This window comes from Phoenix dactylifera, chromosome 17, assembly GCF_009389715.1.
Source record: "Phoenix dactylifera cultivar Barhee BC4 chromosome 17, palm_55x_up_171113_PBpolish2nd_filt_p, whole genome shotgun sequence".
NCBI classification, from domain to species: domain Eukaryota; kingdom Viridiplantae; phylum Streptophyta; class Magnoliopsida; order Arecales; family Arecaceae; genus Phoenix; species Phoenix dactylifera.
Genome location: NC_052408.1, coordinates 12,942,504 through 12,956,106, shown reverse-complemented (window position 1 = coordinate 12,956,106; position 13,603 = coordinate 12,942,504). Strand labels below are relative to the sequence as shown.

The following is a 13,603-nucleotide window of genomic DNA, read 5'->3' as shown; positions in this document are numbered from 1 at the left end:
CCAGCCAATAACCTTAATTATTTTTATCGGTAATAAAACTAGCAATAATAAAGGGATTCATTAAATAGAATAACAATGCGAGACATTACCTGCCATATCATTGCTCTCAGTAATTCGATGAGAATGTCGGTGATTGGGACTCGACAAACATCACGGATCATCTGTGTACAACACCAATCGTTGGATGCCACGTAAGCCAGGCGAACTGATCCAAAACCCTTTTCTGAAATCTTCCCTAAAATAAACCAGATCCAACAGCCCGCGTGCATCACGGATGAGATCTAACCCAGATCATACCCACGCCCCCCCGCTGTCGGGTCACGGATGCATCACTGGATCCGAAATTTGGCTCTCAACACAAGACGGACCAGCCATATCCCAATCTGCTGACACGTGCACCCACATCGACCAAGTCCCAGAACCGGTCGGCTTTCCGATTCTCCGTCTCGGCTCCATAACGAAAAACGCGACCCCACGCGGAGGCGGATACCTTCCCCCGCTGCCCTATTCTTCTTCCTCTGATTCCACACCTCGCGTCGCACGAAATCCGACCGCGATCCCATCCATCCCCATCAATCTCTCCCTTTGGATGAAATCAAGAAGCAGTCCAAGCCCTCTGACCTTTGTGTCCTCCAGGTAAGCATCCTGATCCCGTCCTTTAAATCGCCGTTCTTGAGTTCAATATTGTTCTTTATCTCTGTTAATCCTCGATTCTCGATTTTGGTCTGAAATACCGTGATTATTGGGGTTTATTGAGGAGCTTTGTCTGTTTCGTGTGGTTTTTAGCTGGGTTAATTTATAGAATTAGTGGTCACCACGCCGTTTTTGGGTGTTGCACAGCTTTTTGTTTCTCTTTAAAATCATGATGACATTGTTTTAATTCATTATTATTTGGGGATGTTTTGCTGGTTATTCTCTCTTTTTGACCGTAAGATGCCTGTTTTTTTAATAATAATTTCCAGATTAGCAGCTGTGAGTGGTGGTATCTGTCATTTAGTTGGAAGGGGAATCCAGACCTAAACTCAATTTCTTAAAATATGCCAAACTTTTTGGGGATTATCGGTTCTTGAGCTACTTCAATTGTGAAAGCATGCAAATGGACTTGCCACAAGACTAGTGGGGCATCAGAGCCAGGGAACAACATGATTCTAAGTATGCAAGTATTATATTAATGATTGCAACAAGATTATTTATGCCGTGATAGCACTTCGATGTCATTTCCAGATGAATGATTTGACCTAGATTCTTTTTCAGGAGCTTGCGTTGTTTATCATACTTCATGTTGTTTATCTTCTCGACATCCTGAATTGAATTCTTTCATTTATATATGCATTTTATGGGTGATTTTCTAGTTGATATATGTATTCTTTGTAGTCAATACCCTACTAATCCACTGGTAAGATGCTTGGCACTGAAGGTGTACTTAGTAGTCAGGATCTTCTACCTAGGGTAAGGCATGTACATAGGAATCTCCCCCCAATCGTGAACCTGCACCTGCTCCTTAAAAATTTCCTTACTAAAAGTGTTGCTAAAAATATCCAATTCGCGGCACCGGCCATTTTCTAACCACTGAATGTATAGACCAAGGATCTCCAAATCACATAATCGTTTTACAGTGTGTAGTTTAGAGATAGTTGACCATTTCCAATAGTTCAAGTCATCATTGTCGGCCCCCCATCATCCAGTCAAGACCGACCATATTAGGAGTGTTATGTGGATGCCCTCATATTACCTCTACACAAACACATATAGGCGAACTAGGCTACTAATGATCAGATCACGGATTTGATCTAGCTAGTTCACCAGCCACTGGATGGCCATGGAAAACATCTTTGACTAGCCACTGGATGTGAATACCTCCATTTTTGACTACTCTTTGTTTCATTCCATCTCTTGAAAGAAAAACAAAAGGAAAAGATCAAACCAAAGAGAGATGTATGACTCCCTCTCTTCATGCTTAATTCTCTGCTCTCTCTCTCTCTCTCTTCTCTGCTTTCTCTCCCTCATTCTCACCCTTCTTTGCTCTCTCTGTTTCTCCTTCTCCTTACTCTTCTTGTTTTCACCATATCCTGACACATGCAGCACTCTGAGACAGAATACAATGAAGGGGATTTCAAATCAAGGTAAGTCTTGAACGAAGTACCTAATTCAAATATCTGAAGACTGAAGCATTGATGCCATTCGGTCTTGCTTGAGGAACAAACTGGTTAACCAAGAAGCGGCTTGAATGTCACTTAACAAACCAAGTAAGATGACCATTAGACCAAGTAGCCATTAGAGAGTTGAGTGAAGATAATGTTGGATCGGCTTGATTGTGCATGGTGAACAATGGCTCACTACACATTAACCTAGTGAAAGGGATTGTTTCACAGGACAAGATCAAAAAGGTAGTTATTGAAGGTAATATAGGACTGGACAGTTAACAAGTCATGGTGAGTGGGAGGATGGTAGTCCCGGTAGTTGAAACTAAGAAAGTGGAGTCTGGACGTGGACAATTGTCAACGTTGGAAATGGGTGGTTACCATACTGCTTGACATATTATGTTTAAATAGAGCGATATAACCTGAAGGAAAGGATCTTTGGCCAATCAACCAACTTATCGATATCTTTATCTTTATCTTTAATTTATCCTTGTATTTATCTTTAAGCTATGCAAGAAAAATCTTTTCTGCTCTCTTTTAAATACTCTTCTCATTTCATTTGTTCTACCCTCCCTGATTTATGGCATGTGTGTCAGTCTTCTTTGTTTTTTTTGGTAAAGTATGTGACAAATTACTTGTGAGCTCTTGCTTGAAGCTATAATGGCCTCATGAATAATGAGTAGCAATGACGATATAGTATTTTCATAGTTTAAACGTTTCTCAGTTTGTAGATACTTAATTACATCAAATTTCTAAGTATTGTTCATTATGTGTTTATGTTTATTGAAGAGTTGGAGGTTTTGTAGATAATCAATAAATGGATTGCAGGTTTTGATTACAGTTCTGATGGTGTATTGATATGGACCTTACACCCTTCAAGCTGGACATTGACGAACTTTTAGATGAGTTCACCGAGGTCCTCACCTAGTCTGTTCTCATTTTTGCAGTTTGCCTCCTAAATTTACAGTTAAATGGTTCTGATTCAGTAAAATCAAAAGAAATTGGGTTCATGCTTTTAACTGGCAGGGAAACTTTACCACGCTGGCAGATATGAAGAAGGTGTGGATGGCTAAGAAGTTTTCTTACATCTATGAAGCCAAACCAACTTCCAATTCAGCCTTATTTATGCAATCCCTCTATGCCCATTGCATCAGTATGTTATCAATCTCCTCCTATTCTCTTGCTATTTCCTAACATCATGAGTCAGGGCCGAGTTTCAGAAAATAATATTGATATCATGGTTGGAGACTTGAAGGAAGTATACCTTTTTTGTCTTTTGTCCTCTTTTTTTACACTCAGGTTACTGTAAATTCTCCTTTGTTCGGGATTTTAGTGAGTACTTACTGTCTTATGCAGGTCATATGATTTCTACTGGTTTTCTGTCACGGAGATTGGGTGGACTTTATTGCCTTTACTGTCTTTATGAGATTCAACCATACAAACCTCACTTCAAGATTTATTTGTCTCTTGGTATGCTTCATACTTGGATTTTTTTTCAAACAAAAAAAAATTCAGTTACGTTAACAATTAGAGTTGATTGCTTTAAGCTGATGAGTTATTTTGTTCCTAACTAAATCTTATGGAGATTGCTAATGTTTCTTGTAATTCTCAAATGTAAATGTATCATGCTATATTGCAAAATTTCTTCTATCCTATGTATTTGGTGTTGGCAGATAAAAGGCATAAGTCATTCTTGGATTTATTCTATCTTACAAAGAAGTTTTTTTTACTAGAGAGTAGAGACAAATAAACGTTGTCTACTTTTTTTTTTGAGGAAATAAAATAAATATTGTCTTTTGATAGATTCCTTTACTTGTCATTCTCATGCTTGTGATTTACTTACATTTTATGATCATAAGCAATTTTTCATAAATCCGAATCCTATTTGTTTGCCAGTAAAACTGAATTATTTAGATTGAGAATTTCATGCATCTTTTATTTACCTTTCACCTGAATTCCTATTTCTTGTAATAGGAGAGTTAAAGAGGCTAAAAGCTCTGGTTGTTGATGCAAAAGAAAATAAGATAGGCATTGTACCTGCTCTAGTCAAAAGGATGCTAGATGGGAATATGTTTTTATTTGGTTTTGTTGATATAGTTGGTGGCTCTGTAACTCAGAGAGTTGATGAAATCACAAAGCTACAGAACAGGCGTGCACAAATTGCATGTGAAAAGTAACTCCTTCTCCTTCTCTCTCTCTAATACACACACACCCTCATCACTGAGATTTTCTCTAATATTGTATTCGTAGTAGCAGGCAGCTTCTGATTTCTTTCTTTTGCAATGACAGATTACTAGCAAATACTCATATTGAGGACTATCTGCGGATGGACCTTGTAAGTGATTTTACTCTTCAGTAAAATACTAAGTGAGAGCCTATATTTGAAGCATAATTATAGACAAGAACAATCTGATCATCATCCAATGAGGTCCCAGAAGAATGCAAACATGGGACCAGAATAGCTGATTGGTCAATGCATGCCATCTTGCTAACAACTGTCCATTATTGATTGTTAGAAGACTATACTAATACACTGTATATAGTATTTTTATTTATGGATTTGAAGTGTAAAAGTTTGTCAGTTGTTTGAACCTAGCTGTCACTGTGTATCCGTTTGTCAGATTGCGACACGGTAATTTGGAGTTTTGAGGACCCATGTACCAGACAAGAATAAAGCATCCAAATTTTTGAAATTTCAGAAACATGGCTTCTAGATACACTTAAAATCGATTCTTGCTGTTGCTTGATGTTTCCTGGGATAGTTATGTCACAGTCGATATAGGTGAATCAGTCTCATAGCATTGGTTAGCCAAAACACATTATTGACTTGGAGCATGCCCAAAAAAATTTATTAATGTTATGCTACACAAAGTAGCATTTTTGGTAACTTTTACTTTCAAACTGCTCTTAGTTTACTTTTATATCATCAGAACTTTTTCCCATTTTGTAATCCATCAGCAAAGGTTTGTTCTCTAATGTTCTTTATATATCTTTTGTTGCTTATATAAATTGAATGGTATGGACCCTGTGAAGAGTATGAGAGATAATTAAAAACAAGGGTTCAAGTCCCGGCGGGACGTTCCGCTGGACACCGAGATGGGGTACCATCCCATGTGTCGGGATAGGACCGTCCCGCCATCGTTCTAGCATCCTGATTGGTACCTCTTGGGACATCCTGTGTCCCAAGTGTTGGGAAGGGGCGGGACGGCGGCGTGTCTTATTTCATGGGAAAACTGGGGTAGCTCCATCTCCCAGAATTTAAAACGTTGATTGGACTATTTATAGCTTTACATGTTTAGCATACTCTAGTATATGTATAATCATAAAATCTCTGTGATTCTGTACTTTTCTTAGTTATAAGGATTTCATTGTTGCCATATTGATTGACTTCATACCTTCATGGGTTACTGTTTGTCAACTTTCAAAATATTAGTGCCCATGGAGGGCTAGTATTATGTCAGAGCTTCATCAACCTGCGGTGCAAGATTCCGTCATTCTTGAAAAACCCTATCATTGAAAAAGATGTTCTCGACAAGTTTCTTCTCTTATTTCATCTTTCACTGAAACATGACCAATATCAGCTGATTAAAACAGCCCATGAATTCCAGATATGGAGGTTTTGTTCTTGAAAAAAACCCTATCATTGCGCCCCGTAACTTGACGATTACAAGCCAAAATATCAATTTTATTCCAGTCAGTGGGAGAGAAGCAATTAAGCATTTAATGGGCATGATCAAACCATTATAGTAATGTTTAGGGATTGTTTGTGAGGAGCTTTAGATTTATTGGCGTTTGGGTTGCTGCTCAGATTGTTGGTTGACAAAATCTGGCTTCCCCCCCCCTGCATGCCATGGCACTATTCTTGATGAGCCCAATGACAGAGAGCGTTTTCATAGTATTGAATAATCAGCAAGTTAGAGTGTAATTGAGGGTACAAGTTTTAGGATCTCAGAATTCAAAAGGACAAGTTGATAGCTTGAAATTTCTTGATTAGTTGTAGGGTTTTCTGATGATCAAAAAGCCAGATCTTGACACCATCGAACTTGTGGAATGTGCTTTCACATGGTGATCTGCTATAAGTCTAGTAAGCAAGAACAAGTAGAAATTGACGATGTTTATTTTCTCCAAATTGAGACTCCTCTGTGATTATGATAAAGTCTGCAAAGAAAAGTTTGAAGATGCTTCTTTTTTTTTTGCTAATCAAAAGGGGAAGGGGGGAGGAAGGGACAAGTCCACCCCCGCGTAGCAGCCCCCACTGGGCCCCCGCCCCGCCAGGAGAGTGTTCGATGCGGGTAGAAATGGCCGTGTGTTGGGCACCCCGACCGATTTTACTCATGCCCTCCCCACTCGTGGGCCCGGCTCAGCTATCCCTCTGGGCTCTGGCTCGAGTCCCACGTATGAATACGTCACACCTGGTACCACCCTGGCTACTAGCGGTCCAAGAAGCGTTTCTATACCTCATGTCTAAGCAGTGGCCGAAGCCACATTTTAATCGATGCCGCAGCGACTCGAACTTGAGACTATGAGGTTAGGAATTCCGCCCAATACCACTAGGCTACCACCTTGGTGGCAAGATGCTTCTTTCTGGCTATGATAATCTGCTAATGAAAAATAATAATAGGATTCACCAAATTTTCTCTATTCCATAAACAGCCAGTTGAGGAATGAAATGGAGAATCAATAAAGATAGTATAGGCATTTAAATAAAGAATAAGGTGATGCCAGTAGATTGAGGTGCTCAGATTTGTGTCACAGATGAGAAAGAAAGCTGAAGGGATTATGGACTGAAGTTGTTAGTTAGGACCATAAAAAGCTTGTGTGATACAAGGGGTACCCTTTAGTAGTGGATGATTGGCAAAGATTCATCAAAGTTGAGACAGGTGGTTATAACAAGGCCTTGCAACCATGGTTCTTAAGTTCTTTAAGGTGCTGTTTTGTCTTGAAACTCTAATTCCTTGTTCAGCCATACTGTATGTTTGAACTTATGTTATGAACCTTATCTTCATGTTTAACTTCATATAATTGGAATATTGCAGATACATCTGAGATTGTGATTTTGATAACCATGTTTAACTTTTGAACATAAGTTAGCATGTCAACTTTGAGTCCCTTACCATAGAAAAGCTTGGATTCTTCTTTTTTTATCCTTTTGGAATGTTATATTGTTATAGAATTTTTGGTATAGCTGTTTATCTGGAAATTATTGCTTCTCTTTCTTCAATGTGGCTTATTTTTTGGACCCTTGCCCTTTCAGGGCACAAAATTGGAGCTGGAAACACTCAAGAAAATGTCAACAGAATATGCGAAAGCGAAAGAACTGGCTATCAAAGGTAATTTCGTTACCGATTTCCTAAACACTTTAATAGCACAGTAGCTGAAGAAATTACAGGATCAACTGTTTTTGTATATCAAATAAAGTTCTTAAATTTTGATTGTGTGAATATTGCAATTTGCCTAGTTCGTTAACTAGCAATTGCTGCTGGCAAGTTTTAAATGATCCTGAACCACTGATCATGACTCTTATTGACAATGTGAAAAAAGAATCATAAGCCTAACTGAGACACACTTGACTTCTTTAACTTTTTTCAATCTGGATAAAGAGTCCATTTTTCTGGATTATCATCTTTTACTTATGGTTGAAATTAGATTGTCATCTTTCAATTATAATTGAAAATTTTGTCTAGGATTCCTTTTAGTATGGTATTCTAAGGATGAATGGGTTATTTGCCTCCACGGGAGCTACTATAGCTCCCAAAGGTTGACTTCAAAATTATATGTTCCTTTTACCTAGCTTGGCAATGCTTCTCCAAGACCATGGTTACAAGGTTTTGTGGTGCTGCAATGCAAGGAATGTAATGATTGAATTGGCATGGGATGTGCCATGCTTGTGACTTTTGTGATTTGTCACATCGAAGCTGTTATAGCGAAGCATTATGCTTAATTGTTATTTGCCCAAAGCTTTAAAACTTGGTTTCAGTCCCCTGGATGAAGCTTGACAATTTCAGCGGTTTCGCTTTGAATTTTAGAGTTTCAGTCAAATAAGTCTGAATAAATTCCAAAAAAAGAAAGCCAGAAAAATTTAAAAAAATCCTCATGGGAGGTTCCATATCGATGATATGAGTATACATATATATATATAGGAAAGGCACATTTAAGTGCCCCTTAGTTGTAGCAAAAACATAATAGGGCAAAACTATTATTTGATCAATCTGTCTGTCAGAATTACTTCATATGAAATTGGAGTAAAACCTACTATTTAATCATACAATCATAAAATCTTCAACATCTGCTAGTCAGTCTGATAGTCATGCAGCCTTATCCATCCTACAATTCCACCATCAAAACTGCATGTCACATGACATAATCCTAAAAGCTTCTGACATTATTTATATTTTGCGACATGGCTTGTAAAGTTCCAAATCGTCTTGCTATCTGTTCGTGTTAATGCAAATCATTTTTATTTGATTAAAAAAGCTTATTTTTTTTACTTTTTTAAAAAATTACTCTAGATCTCCAAGTACCTTTTTCTTTGATATATTTATTTTCTTGTCTTTTCTTGTTTAAAGAGGCCAGCCAGATGGTGGAAATCGAAGACATCAAGCATATAGCAGAAAATAACAAAATGGTGGGGGACATGGTAAAGGAGATTGTGAAAGAATGGGATGCTCAAAAAGAAGCATTTTATAAACAGACAGGAATTAGCCATCAGAATGAAATTGTGGCAGCTAACGGTTTTGATGAGATAGAACACCTGTTGAATGAATAACTACATCTAGTATATCTGGTTTCAGCTGGTTTTACTAACTATATATTTGGTTCCTAAACTCAGCACCAGCAAGTGACAGTTGTTAAATGCTCGTGGCTAGCTGCTTGTTCAAAGCCTCTCTTCAGATCAACAGGTACCCATGGAAAACCCTTTCTAATCTTGCCACTTTGGCTGTAGTTGGATTCAGTCTGACCAATCTTTCATTTTAGTTTTGCTTGTATTTGTCCTTAGAATCTACTGCCATTTTCTTTTTAAATAGGTGCTGATTTAGCTAAGGGGTATCTACGGGACGGCCATTGTTGATGTGTAATTACCAAAGACACCAAAGACACTTTCAGAGGATATTTTTACATAATAATTGCTCTATCGAGATATGTTACATTCTCTGTGATATGCATCTCTGGTCTTGCTCACCTTTGCTAGTTAATATGTTGTCATCTTCGGAAAAACTTCTTTAATCGTTGGTTCACACCCAATTTTTTGAGATGTATCTCTGTTTTTACCTGCTAAGCTATTCAGCAACATACTTGTTCATTAAAAAAATTTCAAATGTTCAAAATAGGCCATGAATTTTAAGTTTTCTATATGATTGGGGTGCATATACTTCTGCCGATGGAGATAAAAAGGGATTTGGCCTTGTGTCATACAAGGCCATGGTCATGGAGGGGATGAAGCTATACCTCTTGAGATATGGTATAAGTATGCGAGTTCACTTCAATCGTATGTCTGTGACTGGCCATCAAGCCAATATGAATAGTACAGTGCTCTGAATAGCTTTCTGGCTGTTCCAAATGAAAGTTCCTGATTGAATGCATGTCTAAATAGGCTCTGAATCTCTTCTTAATATGTAGTGTAATTTCAAGCATGGAAACTTTGGAAGAATTGCCAATATTTCTGGAAAAATTTGTAGCCGCAGATATCCTTCAATATAGGCTATGGCTGCGGACTTCAATTGTATTTGTTTTGTTGTCACGTGTCACGTTGTAGTTTCTTTTCATAATTCCGAAAGACTTTTCTCATACATATCATTATGCAATTACACTATGAAGTTAGATGGACATATTAGATCTATTTTCAATAAATATCTAAATCGAAAGATGGTTGAAAAACCAGGAGAAAAATATAATATTGATGTCAAGATGCATAGGGTTGATTTTTGTATATTGATATTGGTATGCACATTTATTTGGTGAAAATGGATTCAAGTGCTTTTTTTTTAAACAATATGTCCATAGTCATTTTGAATTCATATGGATTATGTATTAGATATACTAATACCTAGGCCGTTGTGGTAGTGGAAACGGCAGATTCACTTGCTACATTTATAATACCTATATATGTTTTAAATGAATATAAACAGAACTTGGAAAATTTACAATGTGTATTTTTATATGAAATTTTTGTAAATAACTCATTTAAGAAATATACTCGAACGAATGAAAAATTAACTAAAAGGCTAATCTCTTATAAATATTAAAGTAATCATGACTGTATTTATTACATCATGTTGATACTCGGTATTCATACTTGTATCAGATTTTTGGACAATATGCCGACATCCATATATGGCTTAAGAAAAACTAGAAAACGAAAACCCTATCTTCATCTATAAAATATACAGTTACGTTTTGATCTCATCCTACCACCGCCCCCTCTCTTTTTTTTTTGCTATAAGGCCGAGTCTAAGTAACTTTATGCAAAGCTGAGCTGCAGTCGGCTACTAAGCCCTAAAGTAATGGTTGTGGAAAACAATTTGAACCACTGTTTAAAATAAGAAGATGAGTCTGTTGAGAGCTAGGCTTAGGCACCACAATTTTTTTTTTTTCAATTATTTTATTTTGTTGTGCTTTCAAATTTCAACCTTTGACACCATCATTATTTTCTTTTAGAGAATAATACTGGGAGCATCATTAAATATTTTATAAAAATGATAGAAGAATTAACAGTGTGACCTTGAGAACCCAATTTTTTGAAGTAGTTGCATTGTCCAGTTATTCCCCTACGCCATGGAAGTGTGTTCCGCCGATCGTTAACGAGATAAAATACACTGTGGAAATAGGTTCCATCATTTGCTAAGTTACCAACTCTTGGTTTGTGAGATCCACCATCATGGCTGTCCAATTATTTCAAGAGATAAATTATTTGTTGGACCTGGTCTTAATCAGTCCAACTATAAATAAACACTGCCAAACATGAAATAAAAAAGAGAAGGAAAAAAAAAGTCCTAGTGCTTCTTTCTCCGTGTTGGTGTATGGTTGGATCGATTCATCAGCTCAGCGATAGATCTTTGATTTAACTAAAAATTTCTTTAATATACTAATTATTGGTTGGACTAAATCCACTACTAAGCTAGTGGATCAGTCCAATCATAAAGCAATATGTATGAGTTTGTGCATATTCATTTTATTCGGCTTTATGCATGTGGTTTCATGGTTGGATGGTTTTACCAGCTGAGCGATGGATCTGGTCTAATCAATAAGCATCCCGATGAAGCTTCGAAAATGTTACTAATGCTGGTTGGGTCCATCAATAAAAAGGATATAAAAAAGACGCTCATCATGGACGACTCATGAGGCCTAGGACTCAATCAAAGTTGCTGAGAAAGAGACTGTCATAAAAAAAAAACAACTCTCCTTTGCTATATTCATCTGCTGGGGACCGGTCCGAACTAGATGCCAGATTGATGGTGGTCATTTGAAGATCTCGACTAATTTGCCTCAGATTCCGCTAGAAATATGATTCATTTAAGGACATTTTTTTTCCTCTTTTACTTTATTTCTATCATTTTTTGGGGGGTTAAGGATCAAAATGATTCCTTTTAGTCAGACCTTTTTTTTATTTCGAAGAACCAAGGCTCAATCGCAATCTCATTTATGTTTTTAAATAACACACTTGCATTGTCACGTGGCAAGAGATTGTTGACAGCCTAGGAACGCCAAATCATGCAAGCTCTCTTAGAATCGAAGTTTGAAAAAAGAAAATCATCATAGTCAAATGCTGCGGTTGGTGTGCTGCAATTACTATTTCATGATAATCACTTATCAAATGCAAATATTGCGGTAAACTGGTGCAATTTAATACTCATTTAGTAGTTAAAATTAAATAAGACTACTACGAAAAAAGATAAGGAAAAGCAGCGAGGGAGACCAAAGCGAAGTCAAGGCAGGATGGAGGGTATTGGTAGACGATTAAAAGTTTCTGGACTAATATACAAGGATTTCTTAAGCTAGAAGGAGCTTTGTACAAGTATTCTATAAGGTCTAATAGAATTACTTCAAGTTAATATAGTCGTTGGGACTGTCCCAAGTCAACCAGTCTAGATGTACTTTTTTATGTTTTGACCTTCCTCTCCCTCTCTCCTGTAAAACTCGTGTCAAATTGTGAACCAACATGTTAGGGCGAACGAGTGGGGTTAATTCTCTTGGGCTAATATTGAAAACTTGGCATACAATTCTTTTGAAGACTTTTTTTATCTCTGCAAACGAGCAACGAGCAATAAGTAGAAGCAATACAGAGAAAGAACTTCATTTCTCTGTACTGGATAGGCGCTGCGAGACCCAATTGCTGAATCCCAACGGTAAAGTCTAAAACTCAGTACAGTGGAGCAGTGAACTATCTTGAATAATCTTCAGAGCTTGCCTTCACTGCACTCCTCCACAATGATACCATTGAGTGCGTTGCAATGTTTTCATTACCGGAGGGTTGTCTTCTTGCTTCCAACTTAGTTTTTCCCTTTAATTCTTTGGGTGCTTTATGGGTATCTTTTGCTCTGTTTAGTGAATACCAAGGTACATTTTGGTGCTTTTAGGTGGTGATTTTTTATGATCTGGCTACAGTTTGGAGATGTGATCATATGAACACCCCAATCCCCCGGAGCCAGATAACAGACCTAGCTTTTGCTTTATTGGATCCAAATGCACGGCATATGAAATTAAAGGAGCCAGCGGGATGCTACAAAATTTTGGGATAGATTTCAAGGATTTGGTCCTACTTTTGCACCGAATGAGTTGGACTTCTCATTAATAAATTAACTTTGATAAAATATATAACATTTTAGGCCTCTTTATTAGTGGTGCTATTATTTTTCAGATTTGCGCTACTTATTATGTTAAATAGAGTATAATACCCAAAGTTCTTTCCATTGTTTTTTGCTACAATGTGTCACACTCACTTATTTTCAGAAAACGATATATTTATGCCCCTATCTTCCAATGAGTGCACGCAACTAGTTTTGTGATGCTGAAGTTTTAAAAACATTATCTCCCCTCCAAAATATTATTAGGGTCCATGAAATAGGATGGGTTTTTTTTTCCATAACTTTTTTTTATAACAATTATGCCGCTAAAATCTAAATCAACCGTCCTCTACATCCATCATTGATGTATCACATTGTCACGTTATTTTTGTTTTCTATTTTTTTTTCAAAAAATTGAAAACAAAAATCGAGATGATTAAGTTGAGGTCAGACGTGATACGAGATGTTAGGTTATCTTCCTATGCTTTTTTCGAAAGAAAATTCAACCACTTTGACTTTTACTAAAGACTTCCTATACTTTTCTCGAAAGAAAATTCAACCTCTTTGACTTTTACTAAAGGAACGAGTTAGTTTTTAAAATTAATAATATGATTACAAACACAAATATCCAGCTCTATAATATGTAAATCACGTTCAGAGCAAATCTTCAGCTTTTGTATC

At 37.0% G+C, this 13,603-nt stretch overlaps 1 protein-coding gene across 6 annotated transcripts; it reads left to right on the top strand.

The window, feature by feature from the left end:
* The first annotated feature begins 447 nt into the window (after positions 1-447).
* Positions 448-9,491, top strand: LOC103717432. Of its 6 annotated transcripts, none has more exons than XM_008805831.4 (10): positions 448-636; positions 963-1,152; positions 2,970-3,057; positions 3,140-3,294; positions 3,498-3,611; positions 4,116-4,314; positions 4,431-4,476; positions 7,396-7,471; positions 8,708-9,040; positions 9,167-9,491. In XM_008805831.4, exons 3-9 carry the CDS (start codon positions 3,044-3,046, stop codon positions 8,905-8,907), a joined length of 804 nt encoding a protein of 267 aa, XP_008804053.1. In that variant the 5' UTR covers positions 448-636; positions 963-1,152; positions 2,970-3,043; the 3' UTR covers positions 8,908-9,040; positions 9,167-9,491. The 6 variants fall into 6 exon arrangements, with proteins under 6 accessions (XP_008804053.1, XP_026664653.1, XP_008804062.1 ...); XM_008805816.4 differs by having other exon boundaries at positions 449-636; positions 3,168-3,294; XM_017845323.3 differs by having other exon boundaries at positions 450-636; positions 3,190-3,294.
* The last annotated feature ends 4,112 nt before the right edge of the window (positions 9,492-13,603 follow it).